Here is a 26,103-nt window from a genome sequence, read left to right as displayed (position 1 = left end):
CAAGTCTGGTTCAGCCGTTTGAGAAAATGAATGAGAAAGCTTCGAAAATTGCTCTCAATACTTCATTTGTAAAGGAACTGAAATAAAAATGGCTTACCTCTTGTATTTGTTGCATTATTTTGACTTCTCTGTGTTCCTAGGTTGGGTTTTAAGCCATTTAAGCGATTTTCACTTTCTAAGGTTTAACTTCATCCCTAAAGAATTGTCACATTGATCGCATACAACGCCTGGGCCGCCTGTGAGCTCGAGTACAAAAGAATAAAATTTTAATTTTTTGCTCGTTATAAATTCAAGGTTCTTTTCGGTACAACAGCTTTGAATTTGAGGTTCCACGTGCTGGAGTTAAAAGGAAAGGGAGAGGTTTTGTTGTGTGTAGAAAAACAATGTATTGAACGCTGGAGTAAGAGTGATGTAAAACGAGAAGAAGCACTGTGACTACTTAAACGTCTTAAACCGGGGGGGACCACAAATTCACGACAAAACTCAGATGTCGGGAGGTGCTTGTGTGAGCTAGTTAAAAAAAGTACACCGCGGAGAAAAAAGGTAAACTAAAAAAACACAAGGTTAAGAACTCTTGATTGTAGACAGAATTTTGTAAGCAAAAGCAGGCCCGAAGCCAGGATTTTTGCTGGGGAGGTGCGTATAAGCGGCTCTGACGCGAAATCTCGAGCACCGCAGACGCGAGAACGTAGAAGGGTTCGGTGGTATCCTCCCCAGGACAATGTTGAAAAAAAAATAGGTTATCTGAGACAGGATTTCGTGCGTTTTGAAGGCCTTTTGTTAGGAAACCAGGCAGGTAAAAGTTGACGTAGCAACGAGAATAATTCTTGTACTTTATTAAATTCAAAACTCACTGGTAACTGGAGGTGGCCGCTTACGAGAATGGCTCTCGTTAGCGGCCACTAGAGGTGTAAGGGGATAGATGGCCGCTTACGGGAGCTTGCCCAGCTAACAATAACCGGACGGACGTGGATGACAACAAAACAAACACTGAAATATGGTACTGTAACCACTCTAAAATCATTGTGACGAACAGCGATGTGAAGTGGATTGATAAAAAACAAGATACAGAGGTTGTTAGTAGGATTTTCTTTGGGGCGTCCGCTTATGGGAGCTTAAAAACAAAGAAAACTCTAAATCGTTATCTCTGCAAGTGTCGTCGGATATTACGAGAATGTAAAAAATACAGAGTTTGTATGGGAGTTGTACATCCGACCTCTTGATGGCAAAATTTTAAGGATATGCAGCCTCCAACAAAGGCAGCGGACGCAGAGAAATTACGTGTTTCTCGAGCTGCCTACAGCTGATTTTTACATCATATTTTATTTCTGAACTGTGTTAAAACAACATGACCAGTACATTACTGAAAAATATAAGCCACCAACACTGAGCTTTCACACTAAGCCAACAAGCTTGAAGAAGCTTAAGAGGCTGTATCTGTAATAGTGGTCTGCCCGATCTGGCTTGTTAAATAGATTTCGCTCTTTTCTAGTGTGTTGCAAGACTTTCATGTACTTATACTAAAAACACAATTCACTTGACCGGATCATTAATTTTTTTCGAGTTTTTAAGGATTTTCGGTTCACCCGAACGAGCACTTGTAACGACCACTGTCAAGGCTTAAATTTACCACAACTTTGAAAATTAATTAAAAAAGAACTAACAACTTCTGTACCAAACAAACACTACAGCCTGTTAAATTATGTCTTTTTAATTTATCACACCGACTTTCACGAACATTGAGCTCGAATCAAGCTAGCAGCAAAACATTAACGACACCCCTACCACACACCTTGATGAAACACTTGAAAACGGCTCAGATTCAAACTTTATTTTTGAAAAAGTGAGGCGGTCTACTTCAATCAAACCAACGCAGCCGAAAAGTAGATGTAATAGAAAATGTTCCTATCGAAAAAAACCTTTTGGTATCGTCTTAATGAAATATTTACAGCTGTGTAAACTTGCCCAATTTCGAAGATCTTCATGTTTGCAGCCATTTTGAGGGACTCGTCAGGACGAGGAGTTTCATCAACTGGCCTCGCAGACATACCTCACACCTTCAGAAATAAACAAAGATTAGATATAAATGCAGTGCAGTTCAACTGAAAGAGAATAAATCGTGTTTAAAAATGGAAGCTCGACTTACATTTCAACGATTTCTACGGGCGTAAGGTCATTCTTGTTCGAATTTCGCTTGATGATTCCACAACAAATAACAATATTTGACACGCAGATTTTGACTGAATGTAGCGTTTGAATCAGTTAAAGGTAGTAACCTCGTGCTTTCCCTTCTTTACCGGCGTACAGCGAAGTTGTTTTCACGACAAAACAGCAAGCATCAGGTAAAGAAGACCAAACTGACATGTTTATCGATTGGTCGGTTATATACTTCATGTATGGAGTACCGTTGTGTACCGTATGTGTACCGTATAGTGCCTCATACATGAAGTAGTGACTGACAGGCCGTTTCTTCAGATGTTTCTTCGACGTTCAACGTTTTGCGATGGAAAATCTTTGCTGTACGCCAGTAAGGAAGGAAAAGCACAAAGTTACTGCCTTGAGCTGATTCATAGGTTACATTAAGTCGAAGTTTGTATGTCAAATATTGTTATTTCTAGTGGAATCATCGAGCGAAATTCCAATAGTAACAACCGTACGTCCGTAGACGTCCGTAACAGTCAAAATGTCAAGCCTTGACAGTGGTCGTTACAAGTGCTCGTTCGGGTGAACCGAAAATCCTTAAAAACTCGAAAAAAATTAATGATCCGGTCAAGTGAATTGTGTTTTTAGTATAAGTACATGAAAGTCTTGCAACACACTAGAAAAGAGCGAAATCTATTTAACAAGCCAGATCGGGCAGACCACTATTACAGATACAGCCTCTTAAAACCGTCCAGTGAATGTTTAGTCCTTGTTTTGCTTGAAAGGCAAGGCGCAGTACAGCAAAAACCATGCCACTTGAGAACATGGAAGTCCGAGGTTTACGTGAGCTGTAGTCGTGTGCCAAATTGCCCTAATTACCTCATCTCTTGCTTTAATCCACATGCTTGGACAAATTCCTGCTTAGGATTGCAAATTTTTATTTTGTTCCGATTGTTAAATAAAATAAACTCAAACCAGATTTTGCGATGACGTATATATGTCTCGCACTTTGACACGTTATTATTGGGTTCGCAATTTTCAATTCAGTTCCAACAATAAACTCAAAACGCTTGAATGATACATGGAAAAAATTCATTTCTCTCTAAAAGGGGCGGAATATTTAGAAAGTAATCTCGTACCCAGATTACAGGTTTTGGAATATGAAAGGGTATGGAAATCTGTCATTTAGGTATTTAAAAGGGCCTTTAATTAAAATATTTCGAAAAGACGCAATTTATGGCTGTATTATTTTAATGTATTAAGCGCTACGTGAAAATGACAAGAAAACGTCTTGTTCTAAGTCTATGCCATGTTTTTAGGTATATGAAAGGGGTACCCTTTTTCAGTAAAAGGTATACGAAAGGGGTACAATTTCTGTCAAAAATGGTATAAAAATTTTTTTGCGTGCCCCCCCCCCCCCCGGGTACCCAGATCTTCTCAACCCTTGGAGAGAACATCTGGTAAAGTCGGATTTTGCTCGCGTCAAATGTGTCAGAAATCTGACACACGTCGCTAATACACATGCTCCGCAATTTAGTGGATGAAAAGCTCACTTGGCTGTTGTAAAAAGCTCATGAACTTTTCTCCTATACAAGGAAAGACAAGTAACACAATCTTGAGATAGAGTTGAGGAAGAAAAAAAGGCGCCACTCATGTTTTGCTGATAAATTAAAACACTCAACCCAGCTTTCAACGGCGGGGAAAAGCGCGCGCTGTGTTTGACGCGTACAAGCTAGCTGTACGCGTCAAGTACGCGTCAGATTTGCAAAGTTTTTAGCCCATCTTTTTACCCCCGAATATCGTCAATTTAAAACATTTTGTACTAACAAGCTTGAACTACAAACTGTATCTGTAGCTAATTCACATGAGTAATGTTCAAAACATGAACGCGTTTTTAGAAAAGCCTTTGAATCCAAATATTTTCTTTCTAGCTAACGTACGGTGCGCGCGTGCAAAACAAAGTTTGCATCATCCGCGCGCAAATGCTGAAGCTGTTCATCAACCAATCAGATTGGCGAACTGAAAGCACTTGACCAGTTGTGTACTACCGTGGTAAGTAGACATCTGGGTACGAGATTATTTAAAAAGTTATAGTAATGGATCCTGGCCAAATAGGTTTATTATTCACACGAGTCACATAAAATCAAGAATGTAGTCAAGATTGTGTCATCACTGATAGCATAGTTTGACATATTGGATATTACGTGAATGACGTAATTGTCCAAATTTATAAATATATTAATATAAATATATTAATTAATAAATCGCGCAAGAGCCCCCAATACACAAAAGTCAAAGGTTTGCACGGGTCACGCAGGTTGCGTGAGCTGTAGCAGTATACCATGTTTAAATTATGGACAAATAAAAGAACAACCTCACTTGAAATTGAATGAACATTTGTGTTGCCAGAAAGATGTCAGATAAAGGGTCCGGCCTCCATTGTTTTAAACAATTTTTAAGTCGACTATGTTCAATTTTGTTTTTCTTTGGGGTGGGGAAGAAGTACTTAAACTAAACGCTTATTCAATAGGCCATTTTCGAGTTACCCTTTGCCTCTGTTTGAAAACGAGTCCACGTGCGAAACCATTCATATGAAAATGAGTTTCACCTACAAGCCTATTTTCATGCAAATCAAACTCATTTTTTTTAATAGTTTCTCATGTAGACTTGTTTTGAAACAGAGGCAAAGGGTAACTCGGAAATGGCCTAATCGAGAAAATTTTTAGCGAGTACTAAATTTAGCGATTTTTGCCCAACTCGCGATCGCTAAAATCACTTACACTAGTTTACTAGTCACACACACAGACTAGTCACGCCTATTAGCGCGCAACTAGTTGCAGGGATAAGTCCCCTGTAGTGCTTACACGAAGGGACTAGTCACTTTGGTTTTTGATTGGTTGATTCTTTTTTTGGACGCAGGTACTAGTCGCACAAAACCAGTTTGTGAATTCGTGGGACTAGTCGCTGGGACCAAAATAGGTCGCTGCGACTAGAATTTTGGACGAAAATGGGTTGTTCACTCTCGACCATTTCTTCAGTGGCAGATCGTGTGAACTTGGTCAAACTGAGAGAGGTCTGGTGATCACTCAACACGATGTAACTTTCCCAAAAACATGTGACTTTTGAAAAGGTTCTTTAACATTTCTTCACCGAATAACTTAACCTATTTTCTTTAAGTTCAAATCTTGCGTAAAACTATAATACTTTTCGCCTTGCCTTTAATAGAGAATTAAATTTATTGGATACACTGTCTAGTCTTTGTAATGACAACGATAAAACAAACCATTTCACGGAAATACATATAAATTACTATTTTATTTCATTGTGATATTGTTTAACATTGAACAACATTTTAATTCATATATTACTATTATTTTTTCTGTGAAATTTTTATATTACAATTGGTAAAAATTAGACAGCAATTAAGATGTTATTACAGCCTTTTATATGTTTAGGCTTGACAAATTAGAATATCATTTTTTCTCATGTTTTCAAAACTATTAAGTAGGAATATATTCCATTTTAATTTCATTTTTTTTAACCTTTTTCAATTACAACATAAGTTAGCTGAGCACCACTAAACTGTTTTGCTACGTTTCGTTTAGATTTGTTGGGTTACTAGATTATCGTACGATTTATTGTCTGTAAATGTTTTTTCTTTTAGTGTATACAAAGAATCTGCGCGTATAAAATTCTCCAAAGTAGAAAAAAGATATTTTTTATGATTCGACTTTTACAAAACTTCACAATGTTTATCTTCCACAGATGATGATGGTGGCGGCTGTAATGATGACTGTGGTTGACAATTCGTTTGTTCCTACAAGAAAAAAAGAAAGAAAGAAAATTGAAAAAATAGAAACACGCACATAACACAAACACAGAGTGATCATCGATCTTGACACTTTGTAGTATAATCACTCATAACGCACTGTAGGTACTAACAGAAGAAACAATTTTGATATTGCGAAAAGATATATATGCTACTTTATTATATACTAAAACAGAGGATAGCGTTTTTGGCGCGCGCTGACAGGGCCGTAACCGGGTCCCAGTTGTTCAAAAGGTGGATAACGCCATCCACCGTATAAATCACTAACCGGTGGATAGCGTAGTATGTTTTGTTAAGACTTATCCACTGGATAGTGATTTATCCGGTGGATAGTGTTATCCACCTTTTGAACAACTGGGCCCAGACCTTTACTATAGACGAGGCAAGATCTTGCTAGGGGGTTCTGGGGGCATGCCATCCAGAAAATTGTGAAATCTAGAAGCTCTGGAACTCTTTCTTCGTCATTTTTCATAAGGTATTTCTTGAGAAAAATCAAACTTGTTTAACTTGGAATTATTTTCCCAACAAAACATATTTTGTTTTTAATTTTGGGTTAAAATCTAGACGAGGCAAGTGCCTTGTCTTGCCTCTTGCTAGTTACGGCCCTGGCTGATTGGCTACTCAAACTCCGAATATCCTTTGCTATTTACCTGAGATAAGTTAAGATAAGATAAGAACTTTCATAGTCAACTCCCACAGGGCTTTTCAGTAACTAATTTAAATAAAAAATAAAACTACACCTCCGAGACAATCATCCTTTATTATCTCACTGTTTTAGCCCATGTTACCTTGTATTTCGCTTTCCTTTTACACTTAATTTGTCCTATTATCGCTTTAAACGTTCCCGCGCTCCGCCGTTTTAGATTTTATAACGTCAATGCGCTATTGCATTAAATTTTTGTTCCCAACCTGTTAAGGAACAGTGGAATTCTTTGGGGGTAAGGGCAAAAGACCCATGGATTTCCTTAGGGGTAAGATAAGAAATACAGGAATCCTTTAGGGGGAATTGGTGAAAAGCTATGGGAATCGTTAGGGGTAAAACCCGGAAATCTCGTGGAATTCTTAGGGGCGAACGCTTTTTTAATGGAATTCTTGAGGGTTTAACTCATTTTCAAAGAATTTCATTGGGGTGTAAGGCATTTTCAGTAGATTTAAGACGTTTTTTAAAGGATTTCTTTAGGGGTAAGAATGAAATACCTGCAAATACCTTTCCTCAAAAGGGGGGTGGGGGTGGGGGTGCGAATACTAAATGCAATAGCCCATTGTTTGGGCACCGCATTGACATCATAAAGTTGGATAATTCGATTACCGTTCTATTTATTGTTATATGTAAATGCTAATTTCCTTTGTCAGGTAAAATTGTAATTTGGGCATTGCTTCAAATAACACAATGTCAACTTGCCTCAAGAGCAAAGATTCCGTTAACATCAAATGTTTGCCACAATTTTTAATGGGAGTACGTACAAAGCGGGCATAATTTTCGGTAACTGAAAGTTTCGACTACCGTAATGATTCGATTTAGCGCCTGGGGCACCTAAAGGGAAGGCGCTTATTCGAGACAGGGCGCTTATTCAGGACAGGGCGCTTATTTAATTTTTTGAGAAACAACCAAATGATCAAAACAAAACTTTACTAAATATAATAACTAACAATAACAGAAACTGTAACAGTAACAAATTGTTGAAAGTTCAGTTACTTTTAAATGAATTGTTCATTTTAGCAGTAAATATATACATGTACGGTACGGTGAATGTTCATGAGTTCATCTATTCGACGTGGATGACTTCAGTAGGGGCTGCAGTTGTCCACAATACGGGCGCTTATTCGAATAGCGGCGCTTATTGACAAAAACACATTCGAACAGGGGGCGCTTATTGGAAGGAGGGCGCAAAATTGAATCATTACGGTACCTGAAAGGAACTGACTACCACCCGAAAGTTGTGCTTAGAATAGGAGTAGGACTGAACGGTGAGTGTATTTACAACCCTAAACATTAGACAAAATGTTACTTGAAACAAAGGCTCCCTGTTTGGAAGCTAACTGAAATAATAATTACCAAAACTCGCTGTTCTTCCAATACAAGGATATCTCTTGCAAGGGTGTAAAAAGCCTGCAGACAAAAATAAACCTGGCGTTTACAATATTATTAACTGTTGTTAGTCTTGTTTGTGTGGTGTTTCATGTCACTGTCCAAAAAGGCAAAATATGTATTTTTATTATTATTTTCAGCGGACTTTTCCAAGTAGTTGACATACAAATGTGTCATGCTTAAGTCCCTGAAACGGAAAAGGGTAATGTAAGGGTTAAGTCTGCAGTCAAGCCTAGTGGTCCAACAGGCTGGAGATTTCCTAGTCTCCAAAGCATGAAGTGACTAGGAGTATTTCTACTTCACCAGGCGGAGTGAAGCACTGTGAGAGTAAAGTGTCTTGCCCAGGAACACAACGCAGTGACCCTGTCCAGGGCTCACACTGCACTTAACATTATTTAGGCCACCACGCCTCTCTCCACGGATAATAGACAGGTAAATTCACTCAAGTTACTGAGACAGAAGGCTTGCTGATTATTGCATGTTGTTGACATCCCTATATGATACTTCGATGGAGTACTTACTTTTTTTTAACAAAAAACACTGACTTTTATAAGAAAAACGCGTTAAGGGCAATTTTTTTTCTTTACCCTGAAATTAAAACCCTTATGCTAACTCTGAAACTACGACCCCTTTGTAAATTTAAAAACTTGTTAAAAAAATGTATTACAGTTAATGTAGAATTATGCTGGAAAATGTCCCAAAAGCTGTTTCTGTTATATTGGAAAATTAGAATTTTTTGAGATACCTGAAATTCATCCAGGTTAAATATTTGGGTTTATATAAAGGTGCACATCAAAATGTTTCCAGCTGAGAGATAGAGGCCGTTAAAACAGCAAGAAGAAAAAGAAGGAGAAATTTGAAATAAATTTAGAATAACATAAGTGTGTACCTCGTCTATATTAATGTTCTCTTTTGCACTGACTTCCATGAATTTCATTCCGTGCTCTGTCGCAAACTGCAAGGAAAAAACAAGAAATACGAGTTGTGTTACCTCAAACACGAATACAATTCATTTTAACCATATTAGAGATATATTATTAACAGGAATGGATTCATGAAATATTCTTGCAGCATACTAATTTCCAAAAATAAAATCCCGAGTACCATAAATGCTCGAATTAGCGCCCTTACCTTTACCTTTATTTAGACATGGTAAGGATTAAAGCTATACGCTTGTGACGCCGTGCCCACCTTCAAATATAAGCGCCTCCCCTTCGGATTAGTGCTCTTCCCCGCTCACCCTCTCTCCAAAAAGGGCGAGACGTTACGGTAATTTTATTAAATATGGCAGGTTTACAAGGAAATATCCTTGTGAGTGCATAGGCACTTTAAGTTAGTTAGTTCCTCAAAAAACTTCGCCCAAAATCGCTAGCCTCTTGTCATTGCTTTGAAAGTTCCTAGAATTACAAGGCCATTTTTACGTTCCCTGCCTCCAGTGACTTCAACCACCAAGTACATCTTAAAGCCTATTAATTTGCTATTACAGGTTTTCAATACTATGTTACAGTGTGGGTTCACTAGAAATAAACACAATGTCATTTTGAGGCTGAAAATTGATAAACGAAATAAGCGCCCCTCTCTCGCCTTAGAAAATTAAATATGTGCCCCAGGCACTAATTTGAGCATTTACGGTATTATTTGTTAATGTGGCTGACAAAGTTTTCAGCACTTATTCTTTGATGGGCGAGTACTGCCACTCTCATAACAGTGGATGTTGCCATAGCAACAGCATAAACCCTTAAAAACACCTTAACCTAATAGCTTTGAGTGCAAATGACTCCAAAACGAGCTTGGTAAAATTTAGGGTTATTTTTAACAGTTTAAACTGTAGCCATATAATTTACGGTGACCTGTTACCTTATTATAGGAAATTAACGCTTCATGAAATTAACGCGAATTTAAAAGATTCGCGTTAACTTAAGTCGCGTTAATTTTTGTAAACGTTAATTTCCGCGCCGTTAATTAAGTGGAGCGTTAATTTCCATGACCTTAATTTCATTATTTTGGCCCCTATTTCCCGATACAGTCCAGACGTCTTGACTCTTAGGAAAAGGCATAATTTCATCAGGGTGGAAATCTGCCGGATCACTAAAGCTGTGAAGAACCCTCGAGACAGTCAGATTCCTTTATGTTAAAGTAAACTTGTTCCTGTTATCTCAACAAGTTCTTAATTTTACTTTGTGTTCATCGCGTTAATTTCCTTCATTTTGAAATGCTACCCCCCTCTTTCGTATAATTTCCTTTATTGGAAAGTAATTTTTCCTTCAATTTGCGTTAATTTAAGTCGCCTTTATTTCAAATACCTTAATTAACACAAGCGTAAATTTCCTATAATAAGGTATATCAAGAAAATGATTACAACTTGTTTACCAATGAATCAAGATTCATTTAATACCAATTTGGTAACCACTGACACATGACTGTTCATTGCACCTGTTTTCCCTCTTCCCATGAGACCATCCTTTTGTTTTCCTTGTGGCATTTGTTGCCAATTAACATTGTCACAACATCTGATGGTGCATGCTGGATCAAAAGAAACACACTATTAATAGTGTTACCAGTAGTAACAAAGAAGCAGAATAAATTCTCCCTCTAAATTAACGTTAGCAAGGGAAATTATTTTGTTAATCTATCAGAAGGCAATCCAGCAGGAGAGCTTCATGTTCAAGCACATGTAGCACTGCTGAGCAGCGGGCACTTTCTGAACTTAAGCCCCTATGATGCAGAATAGCTAAGAAAGCCTTATTCAAAGTTGCTGTTAATAAAAAATTTTGACAGTAAGGTATGCATTAGTAAATACTTCACAGTGCTGTGAATGAAGTTCTTGATTAATTTTTGATAACTTTTGACATCTGTTTGACAACCTTTTCATGAGTAATCTGTTCCAACTGGCCGTTCTAAAGACAAATAGTGAGGAAGGGTCAGAGTTGACAAACCATTGGAGAGTGAATGTGGAACATGGCAAGCTCGCCACTTACAATTCTCTAATTAATTTACTCAATTTCCAAGCCACTGAGTTCAAAGGAAAGGTATCAGAAAGTTGTCACAAAATATGTCAAATAACATGGCACATTAATATTAAATTAAACATCAACTAATGTACATTTCCTGGAAGTTTAACACTTTTAATCAAAAAGATTAAAATACTTAATATATTTCTAATCACAACTGTATTCTGTACGCCCTGCAAGAAAGCTTTCACAAATCACTTTACAGTAAAGCACTGCCAACATTATCAGTTATTTTCAAACTTTTCAGTATATCGCTGAAAAGCATGAATTAAAAAAATATTATTGACTTGCCTCTTCTATATCTCTGATCCAGTTCTGGTTATGATCAAAGGATGCATAATCTGTAATGTCATACACAAGCATAATTCCCTAGGTATAATAGTACAAAATAAATCAACATTCTACAACCATTTTTCTCTAAAAATTCATTCATGTATTACTTTTTCCTCACCTTGGCACCACGGAAGTAAGCAGTTGTGATAGTACGGAACCTCTCTTGGCCAGCGGTGTCCCTATTTAACAAATAAACCAATACATATAAAACAAGAAGCTTGAAAAACCTTATAACTCAGCAGTGAATGTTAAAGCACAGTGCAGTGCCACAAAACAAAAATCTTTAGAAAAGCAGTTACTTGAGTAAAACACATAAGCGTCTCCTTCGCAGACATTTTGGCTCATCATGTAACGCTTCTCACCATGCTCGATCTCGGGGACGAAGCGTTGCGCAACAAGCCCCAAAAATGGCTGTCAAGGATCAGCCGGAGACTAGTACTACACAGGCTTGGGTTTGTGCGAGTCACGCAGTGAGCGTGAGATGAATTTCCCTCATTATGTCATCTCCTGCTTTTTTTCACAGGCCTGGCTATATTCCTGCTGACACATGCAAATATTTGTTTTGTTTCAAATCTTGAATAAAATAAAAATGAAATCAGCTGAGTGGCAAGTAACACAAATGCAGGTTGTTGCATGATTAAAGCCAGTAAGTCAATTTCAGCGGATAATTTCCCTGGCGGGTAACGTGTGATTCCAAAAACAAAGTAGAGCCCTTGAATGACTACAAGAAAATTCATTAAATACACTTGAGGCCTCACAGGACTCTTGCATATAAATAAGTTCATTAGCCACATTTCTTGAGCGGGTGTTATAATCTTGTACAGCTTTATGTCTATCATTATTTTTAACACTAATTCCTCTAAAACTTATCAGGGATATTGTGGGAGGCGCGGTGGCCTAATGGTTAGTGTGCCGGACTCCGGATCAAGCGGTCTGAGTTCAAGCCCTGGCCGGGGTCACTTGTGTTGTGTTCTTGGGCAAGACACTTTACTCTCATAGTGCCTCTATCCACCCAGGTGTATAAATGGGTACCGGCGACATAATGCTGGGGAGAACCCTGCAATGGACTAGCATCCCATTCAGGGGGAAGTAGAAATAATCCTAGCTGCTTAATGCTATGGAAACCGGGATAAGCTCCGGCAGTGTGGGCCGCTTGGCTCGTGGCTTCTCCTCTAAAACTTATCAGGGATATTAGAAGATGATGGAATTACATCACGATTGTAACATTTAACATGTCTCGTTAAGTTTTTTGTCCTTGTTTATTTTCAGTTTATTTTATTTGTCATCTTTTGTATTTTTCTACCTTGCTTATAAAAGTGTTTTCTTTAGCTTTCCTTCAAATTCTTTGAAAGCACTTAAATTTGTTCATATATCATGCAAATGACCTTAACTGATGAGTCAACAGGATCATTTAGTTACTGTATTTATTAAATTAAGTGCCCTCAGGGTGCTTATTAAATTTTTGGACCTTGAGAGTGGGCGCTTATTCGATGCTGGGATTTTTACAATTTTCAGCAAGTAGTAAGTTTATTTTGCAAAAAACAATAAATAATTACAAAACTTAGAAATGTACCAAAAATTCTGAAAACTCGGTCTTTATTTATATGTAGTTAATCTAAAAGAAGTCTACTTACTCAAATTCAATCTTATTGTCACTAAAAAATACAGTATCAATACTCCTCTTGTGCACTTCAGTTTTTTGGGCAGTGGAGGGTGGGGGTAGGGGCGGGCACTTATTCAAGGCTGGGCGTTTATTAACGTTTCCTACCTTCAGGGTGGGCGTTTATTCGAGGTGGGCGCTTATTCGAGGTTGGGCCTAATTCTCACTAACCATATCTGAAGCTTTATCTTCTTTCCATCCAACTCTATTGTCCTTAGTTTAAAATCAATGCCTGAAATTAAAAAGTGTTAAACTTGAAATGTTAAATATCCCTTTTTATACCATGCCATAAAAAATACAGCCATTCAGAGTACAGAAAAGCAGTTGTTTATTTGACAGTATTCAACTCAACCTTTCCATCGTGTACTGCGATTAGGCCTTTCTCGATTATGCTAGCATTTTTTTCGGCATTTTTTGGGAAAACAAGCATTTTTTTTTCGTTTTTTCTTGAAAAAGAATTGCTAGCATTTCTGTCATTTTTCATGACTGTGATCCAGATTTCAGCAGTCAGAACTCAGAAGGAAAACAAATAATCCTAAAGTTTCACAATTTTGATTACTTAATTCGATTGTTTTCTGTCTGTTTCGACTGTTTGTGCGTTGTGTTACTTGTGTTGTGTTACTTGTGTGTGTACACCATAGGAAAAAAAGGTATGGGTGGTCTTTCTCTTGCTCAGCCAAGATGGCGTCGGCAAGATAGACCATGGTAGTGCTTCAAATATGACTGTTTATAGTCGCTGTTGGCTGAAAAAGTTTTAATTCTGACCCAAGTTTTATAAACAAACAATTATTAAGTATCACCTGTTGTTGATATGAGCATATGATGTAAGAGTTTGTACGTTTTGTTTGAAATAAAACAAAGAATTCTTTGGAATTCAAATGGCATTTTTTAAAGAAATCACCATTATTTTAGCATTTTTTTGGCTTTATGTGAGAATTTCTAGTAGCATTAAATGCCAGTTTTACTAGCATAATCGAGAAAGGCCTAACTGCGATCTTTTGTCCCGGTGAAATTTAGTCAGCGTATTTTCTATGGCATGGTATAAAATAGTTACACAACACTTTCTCGTAGTATCCCACGGAATATCCCACTTGACACTTGTATTTTCTTCGTATACACATTTGCCAAAAGGCTGACGTGTGTAAACCACGAAAATTCAAGTGACTCGTGGAATATTCCACAGTATATACCACTCGAAAGTGTTGCATAACTAGTATGTACATATTAATTTGTTACTTAACTGGATTCAGAAAAATTTACTTGTGTACATTTATCTGTCAAAATAACAGTATGTAATGCATTGGAACACAGTGGAATCCCATTCACACAGACACCAAAGGGACATGCAATTTAAGTGTCTTTATTATATGGCTACCATAGTACGCGCGCTCTGATTGGCTGCTAAGCAGGCATTATTTTCTTGTAATGACCGGGCATTATGAAAATTTTTCTCGGCTCGACGGTTTTTTGAGTTGTGAGTAAAAGCTACTAGCAAGGGGGCAAAAACAACAAAAAATGCCGACAAAATATAACTATCTTTTCAATGACTGAAAGAAAAATATAAGCATACCGATACTTCTTTAGTATGAGCGACGAAGAGAGCCACAAGAGAGCGAGTTTTACCTCCAGTGTTTTTCCCTTGATTATACTCTTTTTTTGAATAGTGCTTAAACGCCATATAATAAATAACTTATTAACCTCGTCCGTTCGGTCATTACAGGGGAATCTCAGACCTCGGCCTTGATGTATTGACCTCGCTGTCGCTCGGTCAATACATCAAGGCCTCGGTCTGAGATTCCCCTGTAATGACCTCACTCTCGGTTAATAAGTAGTATGTATTAGCAGACACTTAAACAATAAGTAGGTTCTGAGAATAAAAGTCACAGACACAAATTAATACAGAGACACAAATAAATACAGAGACTAAAACATAAAATCTGAAAGCAACAGATTGATGGCTAACGCTTTATTGCAACTTTTAAGTTCAAACTGAAGCAGTAATATGCTCATTTAATGAGTCAAATATCTTGTACTTTTATACCCCAGATGAACACCTGAAAAGAAGGCAGTTGTCTGCAAGCATGACAACTGCAAGTGGGGACCTGGGGTGATGATAAACAAACATTACCAGCTTTTGCGTTGAATGTGTAAAATACAATTTCCAGAGATGTTGAAAAAGAAAGATACGTATGACAGTTGAGTCATCAAATTCCAAAGTCATGTGACCAAAATCATTGACATTTAGCTCCAAAATCAACTGTGACACGTATCTTTCCTTTCGTTGCCTCTGGCATGCATATTCAACACAAAAACTGGTTCTGTTTGTTTATCATGGCCCTGTGTCCACACGTCCCACGTCTCCAAGTCCCACTTCCCGAGTGCCACATCTCCAAGTCCCAGGTCACACGTCTCCGCATCCGGCATCCCAAACATGTGTCCTTATGTTCCAGTCCCCATGCCCCGTTCCACTTTTAGTCACAGCCATCAAACCCAGGCAAACACCACATTCCATTGGGTTAGGTATTCGAACGTAATTGAGCACACAATAAATTTGGTCAATCAAAGACAACTGAACGTTTGAATACCAAGAGGTCAACAATCCTAATCTATTGAACATTAGCTTACCAAACTTTCAGGCGTCAATAGAAATGTATTCTGAACACTCAAACTGGATTAAGTATGATTGCATTCAATGTTGTTTGACTGGCTGAGTGGTTTGATTTGTTCGATAATCAAACTCAAAGCAAATAAGATTGCACGCCGTTCCATTAAATTTTGGCTCGAGTTTGTTTGATTACATACCCCAGGATTAAAGGACCACAACTTCAATCACAAATGGCATGAATCTTAAAATAGTGACATTATAATGTGTTAGCAGCAAAGTATTTATATCGATGACAACTTGTAATTGGTACTGTAATAAATTTGAACGTACTGGACAAATGACCATTATGCAAAATAAACTCCCCTAAGCTGAGTTAATAATTAAGTGGTAGAGCCCTGGCCATCCACCAGGGGTAAATGATACAACTGTCCATTGCTCCATTTTCAGCACAATTCCTTCACCAAGTAGTTCGAAACAGAGATTTTTTTCCCTTTGCCATTTTTCATATATATAAACAAATACATAAGCTTATCAATCAAGAGAAGGGAAACTTAATTGCAAGAATTAAAACGGGACACTTTATTTATCGTACTGTAAACATTGAACCAACCTATTGTGGAAATCGCTGCTGAATCTTCAGAAGCAGGGTCGTTGGTAGCAAATCTAAACAGGACCTGCGTTTTCTTAGTTCCTGCATCACCTATCAGCAATATTTTGAAGAGATAGTCATATGTCTTGGCCATTTGAAGCCTTGGTGATCTCGTACCTAGATGTCTACTTACCACTTACCACGGTAGTACGAGGGTTGAGAAAATCTGGGTACGAGATTAATTGTCGATTTTAAAATTATCACATTTTGAACAACGGGCTGGGGCCTGGGTCGAATCTGAGTGAATCTGATCATTCTCGTCCCCATAGCCCTTTCGTTTCTCTTAGCCGGCTTGGCACGAGAAAACAAAGCTCTGGGGACATAGGCTTTTTGAATTAATTCGAATTTTTTGGATTGGCTGTTTGGAACAAAGAATTCCTTAACGGAAGTCGAAAACGTAACGACTCTCTCATACATTCCGTTTGAAACGTCATTTTGAAAAGTCATACTTTAGGGACCGTTCATTGTTTATGGTTCATTGTCTACGGTCTGGCCCATTCTCGTTCCCAGAGCCTCCGTTTCTTTTGGTCACGTGGTCGGCGAAACGAAGGGCTCTGGTAACACTGACTACCGGATGTCGTAAAATCCACGACATCCGGTAGCGCATGCCCTCTGCATAAATGTTCGTCTGCGCCTGCTCAGTAAAAGAAAGGGGAAGGCTGGGGCTGACTGAGACGAGAAGAAAGCGAATTTTGAAAGCTGGTTTTGGCAATTCAAGTCGTTGATATTTTAACTTACACAATTCGATTCGTTTGGAACTCATTGAATTGCATGGCTGATAGATGTGTTGATGTTGTTGTGTCGACTCTACACGCAATATTATCTGACGGCAGATAGAAAAGTTAGAATCCAGAGGAATTGGAGTTATAGTGTACATGGAGTCGTGGATATCATCAGCTGATAACATTCCGACGGTTGATGATACTGTGAAATTTATTTATGGCCATGCGGAGGTATTGTAGAAAATTCAGAACCAAAAAAGCCGCTGATCGACGACGTATCATTCTATTGAGCAGCGGTAAGAAATATCACATTGAATTTCAAAGTCTTCATGTATTCATGAACTCCTTTTAGTGTGTATATCTTGTATAAGCTAAGTTGATGGTGCAAATGTTTGCAATATTTTTAATGCAATAAAAAGTACAACCGAGTTACACCTTGCAAGAGATGTACTTGTCATTCGTTCATAAACGAAGGTCTGCTTCGTGAATACGTTATTCCAACAAACTCCCAGTGTTATTCGGTCTTTTTCCGGTAACATTTTCAAACTTTCCGCTGCATCTTCAATTGTTTCGATGACCGGAAGTATAACCAAAATTGCGTAGAAGCGTTTGGTTTTTTTACCTAATTACGCATGTAGTTTTTATCAGCCAATCAAAAAAATCATATTTTTTACCGTTACCAGGGCCACTACGTCATGTCATTTAAAAAAAATACGCGTGGCCCTGGGGAAGAGGATGGGTCTGGCCAGGACCTGTACGCACGCGCACAGCCTATTACCCGTGGAGTGGCAGCCATGGAGGTGTGTGAGTGGGGGGAGGGGGGGGGAGGGGGGGGCACTCGAAAAAAAAATAATAAATCATCTGAAAGCAATGGTCACACTACACATCTTCACGGTCTGGCCTGGACCTGTACGCATGCGCACAGCCTATTACCCGTGGAGTGGCAGCCATGGACAGCTGTTTCGTCCTTGTTAGGACTCATCAGCATGGCATAGCCAGGCGTAAGGGTCTAACATAAGATCATAGACCACGCTGTTTACCTCAGAGGCGAAACCGAAGGTTGCTGTAAACCCCAGCCCCATATGTGTAGTGTGACCATTGTTTTCAGATATAGTTTATTATGACATATTTATGTCGTCACACGTGCATTATACTTTAATTTAGTGGATTCACATCTCGTTATAATTACCCATTGCCGAGACTTTACAGTCCGAGCCACAGCTCCCATATGTTTCCATATGGGGCTGGGGTTTAAAGCAACCTTTCGGTTTCGCCTCTGGAGTGCAATTTCAGCTTTTTGAAAAAACTCACAAGTACAAATAAATTCCAAATTGAACGAGGAAAACCGTATGAATACTTATTGCGGGCCCAAGAGAGGCCCGCAATCCTAATCTTGACAACAATGACAAGCGGATTGCGTAAAACGCGTGCGCGCCACGTTTATAACAGACGAGCACAATCCGGAAGTCGAAAATTTGTTCTTCAACAACGATTACTTACTTACTTACTTACTCCTCTTCGTGCATAGATACACATAAGGCCTCAACCAAAAAGCGCCATTGGCTACGGTCGGCCGCTGCTCGTTCGAGGTGGCCCCATGTCCATTCGTTGTCCCTCATTTCTCTTTCCACAGCCCTTCTCCAAGTTTCTTTTGAGCGACCTCTCTTTCTACGGCCATCAGGGGTCCATCTAAGGGCGACTCTTTGTAGGTCTGTAGGCATCATACGGAGGACATGACCAATCAATCTCCATCTCCTTCGCTGTACTTGCTGTGTAATGGTTTCTGTTCTTGTAATTCTACGCAGCTCATAGTTTAAACAGTTTTTTTTTATCAGTAGAATGTGAAAAATGTGTCATTCTCAACAGTTGTCACGTAAGATCGAGGCTTTTGTTACATGGAAGATTGCGAACTAATGTTTTGTTTAGGCGTTGCTTTTGAGAAGATTTGCTGTGATTGTATCACAGACAAACCACGGCAAAACGAATGATTCCAACAACGGTTTAATCTCGGAAAATTCCTTAAAACACTGACAACATAGCGAGAACACCCACCGAAGAAGATCACATCTCGATTCACACCGCGTGCTCGATTTCACTTCACAAAAATGTCAATCAAAAAACAACTCTGATTGGTTCGCGACACTGAGAAAAAGCGAAAAAATCATGCATTCCTTGCGTGACGCATTACTCGGAATAATTGTCTTTTGTGCAGTGATTTACCGACACTGTCTGAGAAATTTTTCGACCTGTTTAATTGCCAACGAGTTGTAGTTAGCTTACGCTTGTGTTTGTGCCTGATGATCCCAGGCCTCTTCCAATAACAAATCTTATATATCTAAATGAGGAAGAAGTTCTAAAGTAATACCGATTTTCAGACAGTATTCATACATTGTCTTACAGTGCGGCTACTGTAACCGGGGTCACCCAGACAAAGTTAACCAATCACAAAGCAGAACGGAAACAATAAATTTCAGCATTTTTTACTTCAGCCAATGAAATGTCGAGTACAGAACAATGAAATTTCAACTTGTTCGTTCGCCACGAAAAGTTTTTCAATAAGGATGGGCCGATTCTGGTTTTTCAAAACGATACGATATCGATACGATATTTGCCTTTTTTCTCGATATCGATCTCGATCTCGATATTATGACGTCATTTCCGTCCTGATGTCATTGGTTTGTCACGTGACCATACAAAGGACAGACCTGGCATTATAAATGTTAGCCAAGAATGCTGATTTTGGTCTTTTTGTTTCACTGTTGCATCAGCAATGTGTGGACATAAAGTCAAGGCAAGAAAAATTCAATTATTGACAAGAACATCAATATTTTTTTGAGCAAAATTGTATTTTTCAACCGCAGGTGCTGACCAGAAGACCGCAGGCTCAGGTCACGTGTGCAGTATCGAAAGCGTATCGAAAGTGCGATATTTTTCGAAAGTATCGATACTTTTCAAAATTGTCAAAATATCGATGTATCGAATATTTGGTATCGAGTATCGGCCCATCCTTATTTTTCAACTAGCTTCGATTGCATCCCTTTTGAACTTAAGTAGTTGTGACAGCACGAATTGGAAAGTAAATATCAGCGATGTTAATGAAAGAGAAGTTCGAAACTGTGTGAAAACAGGCAAAGCAATGGCCGTATCATTTGTCTCCAGACATAAAAGTGCGCGGCGGAGTTCGATCGTGACAATTTCAAACTATTCACAGTTCATGTAATATTCATTATCCCACGTGATGACTTAGTAGCATTATAAAAGACATGATAATTAATGCAAGGTGTGTCATTTTCGCGAAGAAATCATGGAAGCTGGTCGACCAGAGGAGAGCGCGTCAGCACGGCCGGAACACGTCCCGCCTGAAGATATTCGAACGGCCGTGCTGCCTCTCGAACCACAAGTCTCACAAGAAGCTGTTTCAGCAGCGTCTTCACTGGCAGCCGTTTCTCAGCGTCTGGAGTATCTTCAACGCCCGCTGTTACCGCTGCTACGGTCACGTCGGCAGTTTTACCTTCACCTACAACAAGCTCAGGACAGGTTAGCCGGAGTCTTTTTATTTTGTGTAGCTTTGGAGTTGCTTTTGTTGTGTTTTATCCGTATGTTTTCGCTGTTTTCGCCTCTGGCCGGTATTTTGGGTACACGTGTTAGCGGTTATTTAGTTTGTGCATTTCCCTTGGGACCTTGGGCTTACTTTCCTTTCATTTGGCGGGTTTTCGTTTATTCTTTCTGATTACTCCCTATTTGTTATCATGCATCTATTCCGCGTGGGTAGGTTTTGCTCCGTGTGCCTGTGTGACTCCGCCTTTAGTTTTTTGAGCCGTTGGTTGTTTTCCATTTTTTTGGTCGGTTTTTTGGTACACGTGTTTGCGTGCATCTAGTTGGTGTATTCCCCTTGGGAGTTTGATTTATTGTCATTTCATTTGGCGGGTTTTTTGTTTTGTTTTTCACTTGCACTCCCTGCCTTCGTAATTTACATCTAGTTTCGTGGTTTTCAGCTGTAATTTTCGGTGTTTTCATTTCATCGGGGTGTTCGGGTTTTAGGGTAAGATTTTTATGTTTCCGTGCTCGTGGGGGTGCGGGCAGCGTTTTGTAGCCCGCATTTGTTTGTATTGTTTTAAAGGGGAGAGATGCAAGTCTCTCTAACCTTAAGATATTTCTGGTTCCGGGGAAGAGTTTGGGTTTTATGTGAGCCCTGGGATATCTATGTGAATCCCAAGTAAAGAGTTCGGGTTTCTGTGTGAGCCCGGGGATATCTGTGTGAATCCCAATGAGAAGAGCTCGGGTTGCAGTGTGCGCCCAGGGATATCTGGGTGAATCCCAAGAAAACGAGATCGGGTTGCTGTGTGCGCCCAGGGATATCTGTGTGAATCCCAAGAAAAAGAGAGCGGGTTGCTGTGTGCGCCCAGGGATATCTGTGTGAATCCCGTGAAAAGAGATCGGGTTGCTGTGTGCGCCCAGGGATATCTGTGTGAATCCCGTGAAAAAGAGATCGGGTTGCTGTGTGCGCCCAGGGATATCTGTGTGAATCCCAAGAAAAAGAGATCGGGTTGCTGTGTGCGCCCATGGATATCTGTGTGAATCCCAAGAAAAAGAGACCGGGTTGCTGTGTGCGCCCATGGATATCTGTGTGAATCCCGTGAAAAAGAGATCGGGTTGCTGTGTGCGCCCAGGGATATCTGTGTGAATCCCAAGAAAAAGAGATCGGGTTGCTGTGTGCGCCCATGGATATCTGTGTGAATTCTAAGAAAAAGGGTTCGGGTTGCTGTGTGCGCCCAGGTATCTCTAGGTTTGGAGATGTGTGAGTCTAATACAGAGAACCGTAGGTTTTTATACAATTTCAAAGTGACTGAGATTTGTTTGTCTCTATGCATACGCCATTTATAGGTGTCTGATATTGTCAAGCTGCAGAAAGATTTGGAAGATCTAAAGAAGGCGTCCGATCTGTCACTAGTCGAGAATGCTATTACCTATTTGCGGCAGCTTATTTCTCGCCCAGCCGCGGTGTTCGACCCTTTTGCTACCATGGCTGCTTTGGAGCAAGTGGTGAATGTGGCCCGTGAAAAGGGTGACGACCGTGCGTCAAAGTACCTGGTAATCTTGAGACAGTGCCGTCCATTAACCAACAGCAATGCTCTCAGATCCATTCTAACGAAATTAGTGGCTTCTAAGGAAGAGGCGGAGTCGAAAAGGCTTTGAAGAATTCCTCGCCTGGTCGGTTCGCGCGGAATGGGCCTCCATACCAACCATACTTTAACCCGAGGGGTCGTCGGGGAAATTCCCAGGCTCAGCGTCCGAGAGCATCTGTCAAGTGTTATGCATGTGGTCAGTTTGGCCATATTGCTAGGTTTTGTAAGAACGGACCTAATCTAACACAATGAGAGCAGTTGTGTGCTTGTTAAATTTTGTCATTTAAATTTGTTCTGTTGTATCAGGTTCAACCACACTCTAATAAAGTTGACAGTTAAAGATTCATGTGTTTTTCTGTGCGTAATTTTTGTTTATTAGCGCTTCATAGTTCCCAGGGTTATATCTGGGTTTCCTATTTTTCAATCTGGGTCCTGAGAGATGGCGCCGCAAGCGATTGTCAATTATGGCATCCCTTGTTGCTTCGACTTGTCGGGCAGTGGTTGTCATCTTCTCTAGGCCTGGGTCGGGGGCGGTTTCTCTGTAAATTTTTAAACTTTAGCTTACCCCTCCAATCTGTTTCTTTCTATTGTAGCATCAACCGAGTGCGATGCTCAATTTGGGGGGATGTTTTTCTCCTGTTTAGGTGCAGCAGGCGGCTGCTGAGAGAAAAATCCAATGGGTGTGGTCAGATGGTACCCCCGCTCCAGGCCTATAGCTAGAGGAGATGACAAATGTTCATGATGTGTCGTCCAACCTACAAAGAGTTCTATTGGGTGAACACTCGACTGTTAGTGAAGTAGCTTTTCGGGATCCAAATATGTTTGTTGCTAGGGAGATTCACAACCATGTCGATGCGTGGAATATTGTTTTGCAGAACTACCAAGATAAGGAAACTATTCTCGGGTATATTTCTAGGAAGTCAATTGCTGGTTTTCACTGTCACGCAATCAAAAAATAAATTCGAAACCATTCAACTACAGAAGCTATGAATTTCAAATATTATAGATGATAAATAGATAAACAATTTCTCCAAGTTTCAGGTCTGTGCGGTGTACCGTTCGCGAGTTATTTTCCGAACCTTTCCACGTAAATTTATAAAGCTTAGTATGGAGCCGCCATCACTGTGTCCTGCTGAGGGACACAGTAATGGCCGCCGTGATGTCAGAGAAACCATCTGGAACTCAATTCTGTTTACAACAGCGGCCATCCTTGGCTTAAGAGCTAGTACACTTTCACATAAACGCCACTTATTATATCTGAAATGTTCATTCTGCACAAAATGGAAAGGAAAGGCCTTTTTTCAAACAAAACAGCTTTGTCACGGCACTCAGCTTGATGTCACATACGACGGAGAACTCAAATATTCAAAATGCTCTGTTTTAAAAACGAATGACACTATCGATCTGGAAATTTGCAAAAATATATATTTTTAGTTTATCTTTCGCCTAATGACAACGAAAATTTAGCAGGCCTAGTGAATTTTGATTTCAGAATTTTATGACGTAACATGAAAACCAAGAATATCCTGGATTTTTTTCGTCCGTTTAAAGGAGTGTTTAAAGGTGTTCAGTACGACAGTCCTTCCCCTCCTAAGAAGGCCTTTCCCAACCATCCATCTTGTAGGCGATTTGAAGAATTTATTTCTAAAGAGATTCAGTCCCGTATTCTCACGGGAGCGGTTAAGGTATGGGGCAAGGTGGGTGTGGCTGAGCCACCCTGGCTGGTTTTGCCCCTCACAGTCGAACCGTCAAAGCCTCGTTTATGTGTTGATGCTCGGTTCCTAAATTTATGGATGGCGAATACGCCTTTTTCGCTGGATAAATTGGCTGAGGTACCACGCTTTGTTTATTGGAAATCTTTTATGACGAAACTGGACGACAAAGCTGGTTATGACCACATTCTCTTAACGGAGGTGTCTCGGACGTACGTCGGCTTTGAATGGAAGGGTTGGTGGTTTGTGAATGCGACATTGCTGTTTGGATGGAAGAACTCCCCGTTCATTTATCAGTCTATCGGATTGGCGGCTATAAGTTATCTTCGGGATCTTGGTGTGGCTTGCTCGTTGTATATTGATGATAGATTGGTTGGAGAAATCTTCACCCAGTAGAGGGGTTTGGTCGAAACCAATAAGTCAACGAGAGAGCGTATTTAGCAGGAGGGCAGCGGAGTCATCGCTCTACATTGTCTGTCGTGTTTTGATTATGCTTGGTTACGTTACACACTATGCTTGGCAAAGTGTGTTCTTGTTCCAACAGGGCGAATAATGTTTCTGGGTTTGTTGGTCGACTCGAATCTTCAGGCGTTCTTGATTCCGGACGCCAAAAAAGAGAAGTTTGCTGCAGTACAAGAAAGTTTGCTTTCTCGCAAGGTTTCAGTCCCGGTGAAGTTGCTCCAGAAGATGATGGGGAAATGTATATCTTTCACTCTTGCGTTTCCCGGTGCAAAGTTTTACATTCGTGAAATGGCGTCAGCTATTGGGTCAGCGGCTTGGAAACTAGATGCCCCCTTTTCGCCCTCATTAAGAGAAGAATTGACATTCTGGCGTTTCCTGGACTCTTGGGCTGACCACATTCCGTGGAGGAAGGAGGAGCATGTGGCGCTGTCGCTCTCCACTGACGCATCTCAGTCGCGTTGGGCGGCCGTGGTCCACACGGGTTCGCGTGAGTTGGCGTTTGGAGATTTTTGAGAAGAGGAGCTCCTCGCGATGAATATCAATGTCAAAGAATTGTGGGCGGTTGCTAAGTCGATAGAGTCCCTCCCTGTGGAAGTTCGGGACTGTCGTATAGATATTCAAGTGGATAACCAGGCTATTATCCATACTTGGCATGGAAGAAGTTCTCGTTCCAAGGACCTTAACCGGGTGGCGCAGCGTATTTTTTCTCTTGTCTCTGAGAGGAACATTGCTTTGTCCTTGCATTATGTACCGTCTGGATTAAATGCAGCGGACTGGTTTTCAAGACGTCTTTCCCGACAAGAGGCCATGCTGTCACCGAGATGTTGGCAAATCGTGCAGGCTGAGTTTGGTGGTGAAAGAGGTCACACTTTGGATCTCATGGCTCTTGATAGTAATGTCATGAGAGATAAGCTGGGTAGGCCCCTGAAACACTTTACACCGTATCCAACCCCAGGTTCAGCAGGTATAAACGTGTTCAATCAAGATTTACGTGAATGTGATGGCATCGTGATCAATGCGTATGTTTTTCCGCCCTTCGCTCTTATTTCTCCTTTGCTCAGATTTCTTCTCTCTCAGGATGCTGTAGTTACAGTTGTCGTCCCGAAGTTATCCCCCTCCCTGTTTGGTGGCCAACTCTTAAAGGAATGTCTCAAAGGATGGTTGTATTAGCAAACAAAGGGTGTCAGGATGCTTTGCTTTTTCCCACAAAACAAGGTTTTAGTTTTCGTCCTCTTTCTTTTGATCTTCTCGCCTGCCGTGTTGGATCTAGGGATCGGTCTTGAATGCATTGTCATTCTGTTCTTCTTTTTCTTTTTTGTTTTTCCCCTTACAGTTATATATATATATATTACCTCGAGTCCCGAGGCTGTTTGTGCCAGCGGTCAGTTGTCCGAGTTGTAGATACCCTAATGATGAAGAGTTTCGATTTTGTCAACGGTGCGGCTATTCGAGACCTGTACCTTGTTCGCCGACCCCTCAACCTTTGAGGGTTCCTATAGACCTTGCCCAGATTGAGGCACGAAAAGAAGCTTTATTCAGACGCAAGCAGTCAACCCCATATTCTAGACAAAAATCATCGTTAGAGAAAGAACTTGCGTCGTTTTAGGGGAAAAACAAAGGTGCATTTAGACTCGTGCCCAGCGTTTGGAACGAAAAACCCATTGAAGTGCGCTTGTCCGACTCGCTTGGCCTTTGGTACGGTTGATTCGTTGATTGGCAAGCTGAGAGCGATTTTTGCTGCACTGGGCCATGGTTCAGATGAC

The 26,103-nt window shown here is 40.1% G+C and overlaps 2 protein-coding genes and 1 long non-coding RNA gene across 3 annotated transcripts; 1 reads left to right on the top strand and 2 right to left on the bottom strand.

Moving 5' to 3' along the window:
• Positions 1-1,820: 1,820 nt before the first annotated feature.
• LOC144642092 (uncharacterized) lies at positions 1,821-2,676 on the bottom strand. The gene is made up of 2 exons (XR_013568697.1): positions 2,147-2,676; positions 1,821-2,057 (listed from the first exon to the last, which is right to left on the bottom strand). It is a non-coding gene; the product is annotated as an uncharacterized LOC144642092 (long non-coding RNA).
• Positions 2,677-5,647: 2,971 nt separating this feature from the next.
• Positions 5,648-16,454, bottom strand: LOC144644814 (ras-related protein Rab-8A-like). The gene is made up of 8 exons (XM_078504366.1): positions 16,280-16,454; positions 13,236-13,296; positions 11,523-11,583; positions 11,363-11,440; positions 10,494-10,583; positions 8,950-9,015; positions 8,028-8,081; positions 5,648-5,959 (listed from the first exon to the last, which is right to left on the bottom strand). Exons 1-8 carry the CDS (start codon positions 16,410-16,412, stop codon positions 5,876-5,878), a joined length of 627 nt encoding a protein of 208 aa, XP_078360492.1. The 5' UTR covers positions 16,413-16,454; the 3' UTR covers positions 5,648-5,875.
• Positions 16,455-23,674: 7,220 nt separating this feature from the next.
• Positions 23,675-24,853, top strand: LOC144642394 (uncharacterized). Its single transcript, XM_078501354.1, has 2 exons — positions 23,675-24,215; positions 24,423-24,853. Exons 1-2 carry the CDS (start codon positions 23,675-23,677, stop codon positions 24,851-24,853), a joined length of 972 nt encoding a protein of 323 aa, XP_078357480.1.
• Positions 24,854-26,103: the final 1,250 nt, after the last annotated feature.

This window comes from Oculina patagonica, chromosome 2 (assembly GCF_052425735.1).
Source record: "Oculina patagonica isolate OP01 chromosome 2, crgOcupat, whole genome shotgun sequence".
Lineage (NCBI taxonomy): Eukaryota > Metazoa > Cnidaria > Anthozoa > Scleractinia > Oculinidae > Oculina > Oculina patagonica.
The sequence above is the reverse complement of the archived record's forward strand: the minus strand, read 5'-3'. Positions and strand labels throughout refer to the sequence as shown.

Bases quoted from the DNA above. Each gene is read 5' to 3' on its own strand.
- LOC144644814 (XM_078504366.1), bottom strand. From the start codon at position 16,412: ATGGCCAAGACATATGACTATCTCTTCAAAATATTGCTGATAGGTGAT. The intron at 13,297-16,279 runs GTTGGTTCAATG...TTTTAATTTCAG, and splicing joins AGCAGCGATTTCCACAATAG to GCATTGATTTTAAACTAAGG. The intron at 9,016-10,493 runs GTGCAATGAACA...TTTTCCTTGCAG, and splicing joins CATGGGAAGAGGGAAAACAG to TTTGCGACAGAGCACGGAAT.
- LOC144642394 (XM_078501354.1), top strand. From the start codon at position 23,675: ATGAAAACCAAGAATATCCTGGATTTTTTTCGTCCGTTTAAAGGAGTG. The intron at 24,216-24,422 runs GTGTGGCTTGCT...TTGTTCCAACAG, and splicing joins AAGTTATCTTCGGGATCTTG to GGCGAATAATGTTTCTGGGT.